Source organism: Mya arenaria, chromosome 14 (genome assembly GCF_026914265.1).
Source record: "Mya arenaria isolate MELC-2E11 chromosome 14, ASM2691426v1".
Lineage (NCBI taxonomy): Eukaryota > Metazoa > Mollusca > Bivalvia > Myida > Myidae > Mya > Mya arenaria.
In genome coordinates, this window is record NC_069135.1 from 28,528,360 (window position 1) to 28,540,677 (window position 12,318).

The 12,318-nt window shown below is 33.6% G+C and overlaps 1 protein-coding gene across 2 annotated transcripts; it reads left to right on the forward strand.

Annotated features, from left to right (window-relative positions):
- Positions 1-286: 286 nt before the first annotated feature.
- Positions 287-11,807, forward strand: LOC128217197 (protein SHQ1 homolog). 2 transcript variants are annotated; one of them, XM_052924165.1, is made up of 15 exons: positions 287-559; positions 968-1,054; positions 1,575-1,679; positions 2,172-2,239; positions 2,549-2,613; positions 3,072-3,197; positions 4,468-4,619; positions 5,668-5,780; positions 6,136-6,242; positions 6,541-6,594; positions 7,246-7,346; positions 7,803-7,856; positions 8,465-8,588; positions 9,722-9,882; positions 10,190-11,807. In XM_052924165.1, exons 3-15 carry the CDS (start codon positions 1,605-1,607, stop codon positions 10,502-10,504), a joined length of 1,515 nt encoding a protein of 504 aa, XP_052780125.1. In that variant the 5' UTR covers positions 287-559; positions 968-1,054; positions 1,575-1,604; the 3' UTR covers positions 10,505-11,807. The 2 variants fall into 2 exon arrangements, with proteins under 2 accessions (XP_052780125.1, XP_052780124.1); XM_052924164.1 differs by lacking the exon at positions 968-1,054 and having other exon boundaries at positions 288-559.
- Positions 11,808-12,318: the final 511 nt, after the last annotated feature.

Sequence of the window (12,318 nt, forward strand, 5' to 3'; positions counted from 1 at the left end):
TGGAGCTACCCTGGTTCTTTAACGTGCACCAGTGTACAACTTTGTCACACGGGTCCCCCATTTAACGTGCCTCCCGGAAGACGATTAGTATTTTTTAGTGATGCGACGGGGAATCGAACAGCGACCCCTGGATTGATAGTGTTAACACTAGATCACGGATCCGCCATCAGACACATACACCGACTTCAACAATTTATTTTAGTAGTCTGTAACCTTAATTATAGCTTTATATTTTCGTTAAGTTTATAAAAGTTGCGGCGTTCGATTTTCGTTTACAAATATTATCGGGTAGATATGATATATTGGAAAAAGTGTATTTGCCTTATTTGAATATTAGAGATTTATCTCATAAAAATAAATGAATAATCTCAAATACATTCCTAGGGCCAATAAGTTAGAGATATAATTATATATTCGAATAATTGCGTATATCAATAAACTTTTTATAATCAAAACGACCATAACACTAAATTAGGAAAACGATACTCTTTGTTATTTCTCAATGAATACGACGTGACAGTGTGTAATATTTCCATGGTATACTAAAGTACTACATAAGGTATGGCTGAGTTATGTTTTATGTATAGAAATATGTACATTTGTGAAACAATTTTGTTTTGTAATATTTTTTCGCGGCTTTGTATGGTTTAGTGCGTGTGGTGGGTACGAACCAGCCGCCAGATTAACTCAGTTGGTTATTGGTTAGAGTGCCGTGCTAGTATTCCGTCCCCCCTGGCTCATTCGGTCACTGTGCTATAGTTCTTGTGATTTTGGGTTAAAGTCCCACACCAGGTGCACTTTTCCTCCAATGTGTTTGCAACTTTGGTACTTTGTAGTTGCATCTAGCGTGTTTTCGAGCGATATGATATTCAAAGTTGATATATTTTCCATAGTTTTAAGTTCTTTAAGGGCATTAAATGAAAATAGTTCTTATCATAGAATTATAATGTTTCATATATTGGAACAGGTTGGTGAAACATATCAAGTCCTTCAGTTGCCAGGTCAATCACATCCTTCACTTTTTGTTCATTACAGTTGACAAATTGTGAGTCAGGTATGTTAAAGGCAATCTAAGGCTTAAATCCTTAATCCAGCTTCATGGGGCTACATCTGCACTAAATAACTACATAGTCCAATTAATTGTATGTGGACAGATCTGTATATGTATTTTTTTACGGCAAATCCTTCATAAACAAATTGTTTTGATGCCATTTTCAGCCAGTTGTTTTGATTGGGATTCTGTCTATAAAAGATCATAAAAGCAAGCCAAACAGTGCTCCGGTCAGGATTTGAAAAGGGCAGGGTGCTTGGTCAGGAAGGTTACTTTTGATGTGCGTTGAAGAGCTAATTACTTATCTGTCCAGATAACTTAAGGTGATTTCAATTTAAATGTCTGAACATATAATTTCATTCTGGAGATGGTCTGATAAACTTTTAGCAAGTCTCAGGCAAAGAGTGGAACAGTCCTCCAACAAGCACAAACATGCGTATCATTATATAAAATCATGTTTTTTAGGTTGTTGGAAACTATACTATCATATTTTTATAGTTAATTTCCATCCATCCTTTTTCAGACATCTTCTGTAACAAGAAGTAACAAGAAGATGCTGACTCCTGCATTTAGCCTGGAGCAAGACAAGACTTTCCTGACAATAATAATAAAAGCACCATTTGCAAAGGTACTTTTGAAATATAATCTGTCAATGCATGATTTTAAAATTTAAGAATTTCCACTGATTGTGATTCTTAATTTAGCCATACTAAGTAATAAGTGAAGTAATGGATATCATTTATCAGATATTTCAGATTTTACTTTTTGGGGGTGATTTTTCAATAAAAAGTTAGGGTATTGTGATAGCCTTTGTGATGTTGACAGTGTTTTCCTTGCTGTACAAAAACTTTAACTATAGAAAGAGCTTATGATATCCAAATGAAACTTGGAACATAAACACATGTTGCAAGGGACAATATGTACACATATAACAAGACACATGGCTTTGGCATTAATAATTATTAAGGTATGTGTCTTGTATGACTAAAAAAGAACAGATGAATGTTGGCATTTGCTCCTCTGCAGTTTTCACTCATTTTTATTTGAACATTTACTGTGAAAAGAGTATTAAACTTTTTATAATCTGTCATTTGTTCATTGGGTTCATTCCCTTTTTCAGATATCAGAGACAGAGGTTTTTGTTGAAGAGAATGACTTCAAATTCTTTTCCAAGCCTTATTTCCTCAGGTAATAGTAAATAAAAAGCCATTATGGTCAGGCCATTGTGATCAGTTATTAGTACTGTTAATTTTAATGAATGTATATCAATGTTACGAGTTCTTTTACATAATAATAATGTTTTTGTCTTTGTATTAAATGCGTAAACATTGTTATAACAGAATGTATGATTTCAGCTTAATATATGTTGCTGAAAAGGATAGTTGTTAATATAAATGTTATGAGACTTTAGAAAATATGTCTTCATTTAAGCTAAGCTTATTTGAACACTTCCCCTTTTAAATCACTCTGTTTATATCCCTATAAATTCATGTTCAGGTTGACGTTGCCCGGGAATCTAATTGAGGATGGCAGGGAGAAGGCAGACTACAAATCAGACACAGGTTACCATAACATTTGGCTTTGTTAACTTTATTTTGATTAAGCGATTTCTTAATTATTTTAATAATTATATTTATAAGAGCTTTGTTGATTATGCATTTACAGTATGCTTTTATTTTTATTTAACTGTTAATGTGAAAAAAGTGATGTATGTCAGAAAAAAAAGAGTTGTTGATAATGATTTAATCATTGTTCTTTTGAGATCATGGCTTTCTTTACTGTGCTCATAGAACATGATGACACCAGTCAAATTCAGCTATTGAATTAAGACTGATTTGCTAAGTTCAAATGCCTTTTATGAAATAATATGTAGATAAATCATGATAGAATTTCAGATTCTGTGAATGAATTCAAACTGAATAGTAAGCTAATGAGCACCAAACTATCAATTCATCTGTTTTTATTTGACACCCAATGGAGTTGAGAGTAAAATTGTCATGAATGTCCGTTATTACCTCAGGTGAATTTCATATCACATTCCCCAAGGAAACTCCAGGACAGGAGTTTGAAGGACTGGACATGATCACAAAGCTTCTTGCTCCCAAGGGGAAAACTTCTGCTGAAGGACCTCTTATCCAAGTTGTAGGTCAGTATACTGGTAGTTAACATGTGAAAAAATCTATCAATAATAAATATGTTTCTGATGAAAATTGGAATAACTAAATCTATTTTATTTAAATTTTTGTGGTAAACTGCTTGTAAAGTCTGATTTTATTGTTGAAGGGGCAAACACCAGATGGTCTCAAAATCGTCAAATACAGTATTTCCACAAGACAAGCCTAGAATTTTCAATAACAGCTAGTATGAGGCTGTTAATACATCATTTTGCATGATTAAAAAAAACTTTGTCACTGTCTCAGCTGAGTTAACCTGTTTAAAATTAGCGCATAATGGTTTCCCATTCTATAGTTAGTATATTTAGCATGTGAAAGTACATGTAACATGATTAGTACAGATACATATAACTATGCTATTTTTAAATTGACTTGGGAATTATGTGATAAGACAAACCCATTAAATTTAGTTTATGTCTGGTCTAAAAGGATTTCAAAGTTACTTGACCACTGGTCCAGCTCTCAGAAAAGGTAACGTCAAACTCTGAATGATATCAGATTAGTATCTATCATGTGTTTTCGATACGAATAGAAAAAGCTGACCCGAGGGCACGCACGTAAGCTGGTAACGAGGCTTGCCCTGTTAGGGTAGGATTTTTCTATCTGGACCAGAAACACATGATTGATATTTTTTCTTGCCTATCTAAACTTATATATTAAATTGCACTTTATTAAAATGGCATAATATACTTTTCATAAACCATACAATAAAAAAATAAGAAGAAGCGCGTTGATACATATAACTATGCTATTTTTAAATTGACTTGGGAATTATGTGATAAGACAAACCCATTAAATTTTGATTTGGTAAAATACGTAAAGTCTGCAAAGGATACATGTGTTGTTAACTTGTTAGCGATGTGATACCTCAGTAAGTAAGATTCAATGCGTTGTACACAACAATATCAATTTTATGTAAGTTTTTGACAATTTTCATTTCTTTTCTTGTTATGGTATCATCTGGTGTCTAGTCCCTTTAAAATCTGATAAAAAATCTCTATAGGAATTATTTGAGATGGATTTAAAACAAGAACCATTATAGTTTACAATGATTATCCATGTTTTTGTTGCTATTATAAACTCTTTACTTTAGTGGACTTGCTATATTTGATTACTAGAATAAAGTAACTATTCATGATTTGTTTATTATCATTACATTAATATGATTTGTAGGTTATTTTATTTCTTGACTACTGGATGTGTTTTTGATCCAGATTTTAAAATAAGAAATAAAACTTGCAGATGAAGCAGAGTCAAATCAAGCACAGCCATTAGAAGATGAGGAGTTTGATTGGCGTATAGAGCAGCAACCATATGTTGAACCGGTTTCACCATTGTCAGCACCAAAATATGGATTTGCCAATCAAAAGTTTGGTGTGTTTGCAAGATTGCAGGTAAATTATGAACTTGTACTCATTTTTAGTGTATGAAAAACATATGCATGTAACAAAAAGAAACATAATACAAACATTATTTTGCAGCGAAAAATGAAGCTTTAGGAAGACTAAACTATTGTATGTTCCAGAGCTAAAGATAACTTTTTACTTTAAGTGCATTGTACATCCATATGTAATATTATAAAGTAAAATCAACACCTTGGTTTCATTCAAAAAATTGTTATGACGATAATCCCCAAATGTTTAAGACTACCGGCACTTTTAAGTGCAAACATACATATATTTTACATACATGATAGGCTTTATCATAAGTTTAGAACTTAATCAATATAAAACTTTACACAGCGCTTACTTCCCCTTGCATTTTTAAACGCTACTCTGTTAAGGAAGGGAAAGCGGTATCTTCTTTATGGTCAAAACAGTTATTGCTGTATTGGTCGTAATACGCCCTTGTAGCAATTTGAAGTCATACTGATACAAAAGATGTTTGATTTAGTGTCATAATTGACGTATTATAAAGTCTACCGGTGTTTACACCAATTACGACCCTTCTTTGTAGCTCTGATTTGTAGCTCTACAATATAACCTGTAGTAGAGATGTTTCATCAAACAGAAGATGTTTAAAACAGCAAAAATTCTTATTAAACCCATTACTGAATACAAAGTCTGTCGTTCTGAGACATTATGTAACTTAAGATTATTACCTACATTTCCAGCCAAAGAAAATCGCTAAAACTCCAATAAGTACCACGCATAACCGTTAAGATTTCCGGTTTTACAATTTGAGAGACATGACATATTAATTTGGTTGCCTTCCTACTGAAAACATGTTATAAACTTACAATCTAATTCATAAGGAAAATATTGGGTAGTCTTCATAATGACTCCAAAGGCTTTGCCTTTCTTAATTTACAAGAGTGTATTCAATATGTTTGTAAAAGTTACATAATATTGGTAGTAAATGAAAAAAAAAACACAAACAAAAGACAAACAGCCATGGATTACCTAAGCAAAGAAACCTTTCATCTCTGTTTTTAATTGCCAGGAAGACCTTGTTGGAATTGTTGACTGCCCAGACCCGGATAAACATACACTTGCTGAGAGGAGAGAAAGGCGGTTGAAGGCAGAGACAGAAAAGTTTGATGAAGATCATTACATGTAGGCAGTGGATCCTCCATTATTTTCTGTTGTAGAAATCAAAAAGGTTTCAATTACTGGTATTTAAAGATTTATAGATTATGTTGATACAAATATTTGGTCAATATGTAAGAACTGTACTTTTGAGTCTAATTTATTATTTTTAAGTTATTTCTCAAGTACATTATGTGCTCTAAAAAATTTTATTTAGAATATATAGCAACGATTTGTATCAACATAATGCACAAGAGGAAAAGTAAAACAAAACATTTTAATTACTATGTCATGTTCTAATGTGGAAAATTAAGTTAAGCCAAAGTTTCAGAAATAACATGAGTATTTTTGTAATATTTGGACCTGGTTTTCAACATTTCAGTGGTGACCTGTATGAGGATTCTATTATTGTGATGTTGCTGCAATATCAGCCCGACTGGTCAGAGGAGATGGAGGTTGTCTCTAAAAGTACACCGGTGGAGTTAGCTGGTAAGTTTCATAATTAGATGGTGGTGTTCGTGGTGGTGTTCATGATGATGATGATGATGATGATGATGATGATGATGATTGATGATGATGATGATGATGATGATGATGACGACGACGACGACGACGACGACGATGATGATGATGATTGATGATGATGATGATAATTGGCTATGAGATTTAAGCTAACAATATTTGTCATATCAGCATGAAAATCTTTTTTATATTTAAAAAAAAGTTATTCATTAAATACAATTTTGTTGTTTTATAGAACTAATCTCAACTTTCATTCTGTTTACAGTGACATTTACAGATGATGAAAAAGAGGTCATGAGGAAACTGCCTAAGAAGGAATGTATCTTTTTATATTTGTTGAAGAAAAGAGAGCCATTTCAAGGGCCATAACTCTTTAAGTGACAATGGGGATCTGACTAGTTATATTTTTTTTAATTCATTCCAAATCATGCTGTAAAGCTTTTCAAAGATTGGATCAGAAATGTCCATGTAAGAGAGCTGAAATGAAAGTGTGATGATGACATTCCACAAACATAATGTGTCTGCTATGCTACGTAGGCCCCCAAAATTGAGTGTTTTAAGTTTGGTACAATAAGTTGCTTTAAATTTGTATTTTTTGCCAACTCTCTCAAACAGTAAATGCACAAAATTGATTATATCACTGTTTGTGAATTATTTTAACAATACATCCATATCAAGTAGTATTAATTTAAGATGAAGAGCAAAAGGCCAAGGTCTTGTTTGTCTTGGAAATTTCTCTCAATGCACTCAACACTGAAAGTTTGAGTTGGTTTAGTGGTAAAGGTGTAAACCTTAAGCCCAAGATGTTGTTGGTTCAAATTCCACCAGAGGAACACTCCCATGGCCTCAAAAAGGACACTGTACCAGTTTGTAGCAGGAAATAGACTGTATCAGCTTTCAGCTGTCTTCACAATCAAGCTCATATGCTAATTATATGAAAATGGAAAATGACCTTGACCCAGTGTGTCAGACCTGCTGGAATCTGGGGAGGAAACTGCTGTATACCTCGGCCTTGTAGACATCATGTTTGCCTACGTCTACAACCATCGCACCACTGAGGGAGAAAACCAGGTATGTCATGATTTCTATTAATACTGTATATTGTTTTAGATATCTGAGGGTTTTTTAAGATTTTTTTCTACATTATTATTTCCAATTTTTTTACAGTTGATTGTATACTGTGCATGTGAATAGATCATTTTAGTTTATTTAAGGTTGAATGCATTGATACATTATAAGCCTACAGATATTCATAGTTTGTGACTGCAGTCAATTGAGATGAAGCTTAAATCAGATATAAACTATCCTTGCTATTATAATATATATTTATAAAAAAATAAATATATATATATATATATATATATAATATTTTTACCTGCTTTGTTTAATGAGAGCTATATTTAGTTTATGTCAAGATAAAAAGCAGGTTGTTTTGTGTCATGTCAATTAATATATGTTTTGCCATCTAGGCAGTTATAACATTTATATTTGAATGTGAAGTTGTTTTTCTTTTATGCACACTTTCAGTGTGAATCAGGATGGACAGTGAGCAAGTTGAGTTCCACTCTGTCTTGGCTAGAGGTATAAATAGTTTACTTGCTTTACAAGACCTGGGCCCATATTCACTTTAAAGCTGCACCCTCACAGATATGCCGTTTTTACAACTTTCTTATTTTTGTCTTGGAAAAAACAATTTTTTGCATAAATAACTGCAAACCAATGATAAAAGATTGCTGACAAAAGATCAGATTGCAGATTTCATATTTCTGTTAAAAAAATAATGTTTAATGGCTTAAAACATTACTAACAGTTTAAGAAAAATGCATAAAACATCAATTTTTGAACTTATATTTTCCTATCTGCAACTGATTTTTTGTAAGCAGTCATGTATCACCGGTTTCCATGCATTTTTGCAAAAATTCGCTCGTTCCAAGACAAAAAATAAAAAGTTGTCAAAACGTTCAATCTGCGAGAGTGCAGCTTTAAATGCATCTTCATTGTGAGTTTGAGACTTCAGAAAGATGAATGCAAATCTTTGTTTCATTGTAAAATTACCATTTGATTGGCAATAATGGCAAATATATTTCTGAATATGTTAAAAATTTCATATTCCCTGTAAAGTAGCTAAATTGACTTAATATGTCCCAGATTCAATAAATTTCTTGCATAGACAGACCCTTCTATTTAAGGTATTCACCAACCTGCAAGATGTTTTGGTCAGTAGTTACAGAAGAGCCCTCTGCTACCCGTTGTTTCGAAACTGGAAACTGTGTACAAAAATACAGCAAGACTTGGTCACCATCTTTAGACTAGGTAACACAAACTTTTTTTAAATGGTATCAAATGGTTTGCTTTTTTGTATCATGAGATATGTTATTTTGAGAATAAGAATTAATAGTACTGTTAATAAATGTAAACACTTTGGTCTCATTTAGTTCATGTCTGATCTAAAAGGATTTCAAAGTTACTTGACCACTGGTCCAGCTCTCAGAAAAGGTAACGTCAAACTCTGAATGATATCAGATTAGTATCTATCATGTGTTTTCGATACGGATAGAAAAAGCTGACCCGAGGGCACGCACGTAAGCTGGTAACGAGGCTTGCCCTGTTACCGGCCATGCAGCGTGCCTGAGGGTAGGATTTTTCTATCCGGACCAGAAACACATGATTGATATTTTTTCTTGCCTATCTAAACTTATATATTTAATTGCACTTTATTGAAATGGCATAATATACTTTTCATAAACCATACAATAAAAGAAATAAGAAGAAGCGCGTTGTTGCACGTGACTCATCTTACATGGGGGGTGTAACACAAGTTTTTCTAGCACTGGTCACATGACCAGAAACACACGTCTGGTATGCAAGAATAAATAAAGGTTTGCTTATTTTGTTTTTGAGATACAGCCACAAGATAAAATAACAGATTGTTGAGACCTTTTGTGATTAACATCCAATTGAGGCCTTATATCACTTACTTGGTTTTACTCTAGTCTACTAGACTCTTGTCTTGTGCTTCATAAATTTAGACTCTAAAAAACAGACTTAAGTTTGATATACATGTGTGTCAGCTAAAAGACCAAAATACTAAGTTGCATTACTTGGTTTTGAGTCCATTCCTTGGCCAACAGCAGTTGGTTAAGTGCTTCATAGTGTTACAAAGCAATCTGCTGGACCAGGATTGCTGCTTCAAGCTCACCGCTGTGTGTGGATGCAGTCAGTTAATAGCCAGAGGCTCCAGTCACCTTTTGGCATGTCTAGTTTGGCTAAAACCGATCTCCTTTTCTCAGGCTGATATTGGTTGTGGAAGTGCCTGAAATCGCAGTGTTCTGGTGGACCAGGACTGTCACTTTGAACATTACTGACTACTTCTTGTGGATACTGTTAGCTTATAGCTCAAGGCTTTAGTCACTTATAATCAATTTAAACCGCCTTCTACATTTTAGGCCGACGGCGGTTGTTGAAGTGCCTGCTAGAGATACGTAACATCCTACTGGACCAGGATTGTCGCTATGTGCTCAATGATCTATACATCACAGACTACTGTGTGTGGATACAGTCTGCCAGTAGCAAAAGACTGGAGTCACTGGCTGACGCCATTGAAAAAGTAATGTTAGGGGTTGTTTATCCTTTTGTGGTGTGTTATTGCTTATATGTTTAAAATAGAACTTTGATAATCTGATTTGAAGTTATACCTAAAAGGCATCTTTTGTATGCAATTTTTTCATTTAATTTTAGAATTTAAATTTATTTTTGACAGCTAAAGAATGTGTGCCTGGAATTTACAACAGTGAAAGATGTCTTATCCATGTCTTGAGATATGTCTATAAATCAGCAAAATCTTACCGGGTATTCATTGATTCTAAAGTTGAAAAAAAATATATATTGTGTAATTTTTTTCCATTGTTTTACAGACAGTGGTTTCCAAGGCAGATGTTGATCTAGACCTCGTAGAAGTGGAAAGAATAGCCAAAGTTGCTCTAGAGAGTGATTCGGACGAATCCGACGTAGACAAAGTGACTGGTAAACTCTCAGGAGTCAGTTTGAACAATGAGCTGGATGAATCAGATACTACAGAGACTGAGGATGAAAATGCAGATAGTGATGACATCACATCAGAAACTGATGATGCCATCACACAGAATGATTTGCATAGAAACAGTGAAAGATGTGAAGCTAAAGGGTCAGAGGTAAAGAAGAATACGAAAAAACTGATTGAAGAAATTTAGGAGACATCTCGCAATCGTAAAGACAGTTGTGATAAATCTTAAACAATTGTTCAACTTTGAAAATATTAAACATACAGAAAACTATGTATTTGCGTTCTAATGTTAATTGTGTCAGATTTGTTCTTGATGATGAAATATTACATACTTTACAGGGTATCAGAAAGGTACTTTTGCTTCAAACTATGCAGTTTTTATCCATTTTATATTTTACTCAGCCTGAATTATGCCATATTTTTTTTCATTCCTTGTTGTTTTTAACCATGTACTAAGTATTCATAGTTGCTATTTTTAAACTATGCATTTTTTGATGTTGTGAATATTTGACATTGGTTGCAATAAGTGTTTCCCCCTGGGCCTTATCGGGTGTCAGTACCAACATGATTTCAAAGGGAAAACTGGATTCCCGACATGCCTTACTTGGTCCGACATGCCTTTAATGCAGGCATGGGACATGTCATACAAGTAATGCAATAAACTGTAAAACTGATCTTAATTCTGCTAGCGAGAAGGATCCAATCAGTGTTGGGGGAGTTAACCAATTTTTTTAGAGAATCACCATTCAGTTATGGTGTTAATCGATTAATTTGTGCTAGCTGTACCATTAAATATCTGCAAACTTGGAAAACAATACATTTGAAATTGTTGTATTAATTTCAATCAAATAATTTAGATTAAATGAATTTGCTGCTGATCTTTAATCAAGTTAATTTATTTCACAGTTATATGAAATTAAGAAAATCCTGTAAAAAACAAACAATTATGAAGAGGCCCTGACAAGAGGCCCTGATGCAGTCATTCTCGTTCACCCGAGCGATAATGCTATGGATTATATTTATCATTGACAAACCTCCCATGAAAGAGACTGTGGCGCGGTGGACTTTCTGTATTACCTGTGAACTTTAAAATGACATGGTTATATTTTTACTGATGAATTGATAGTGACTCATTGTAACAAGTTTTGGCTTTTTTTCACCTGTTTACTGGTATTTACTTAAGAATTATTTAACTATTTTAAGAAGTGATTAACATTTTATTTACCTTGCATTCATTGTGTTTTCTCATCTTGTCAAAATGCACCATTGGTGAATGAAATACCAGTACTTAAAAAAAGGGAAGCGACACTTATCTCAGGCCCACCCCATTCAGTCCGACATCCCTAAAATAAATCCTGGGAGAAACACTGGTTGCAATATTTGTGCTCAACTTTATATTACTAACTTTATATTACTATTTTATTTTACCCAGTTTATAAACATTTTGTAAGAGTTGATTGTGAATATTTTTATTAAAATTTGACTCTACATTTAAAGTTGTTTGTTTACATAATAGTATGAGTGTATTGGCTGATAAGATAGTGACAAGGATTTGTTACCATTTAAACTAGAGCTGTCACAGGAGTGACGAATACCCCCAAATGCCGCCTGGACACTGGAATGGCAAACCATTCCTTTGAAAAGAGGCCATAACTCCAAGGTTACTGCACCCGCATCTTCTTTTATCATGCATGTATTGTTTTATTTAAATCTGTTCAGTAATTTAATTAAGAAGTTACACTGCTGAAAAACTAGCTGATGCTCTAGCTGATCTCTTCTGGAATAAGACATCTAGAGCATTCATGAGCTTTTCTTCCAACACGATCATCATCAAACTTTGACCTTGGCCCCACCAGCCCCAATATCGAACTTGACCTGTATCTTCTGATGTTACACCTGTGTACCAAAAATTGTTCAAATCTGTCTAGCCTTTCATGAGTTATCGTCCGGAAACCGTTTTTCTATTTTTAGTAACAGTGACCATGACCTTGGCCCCACCAG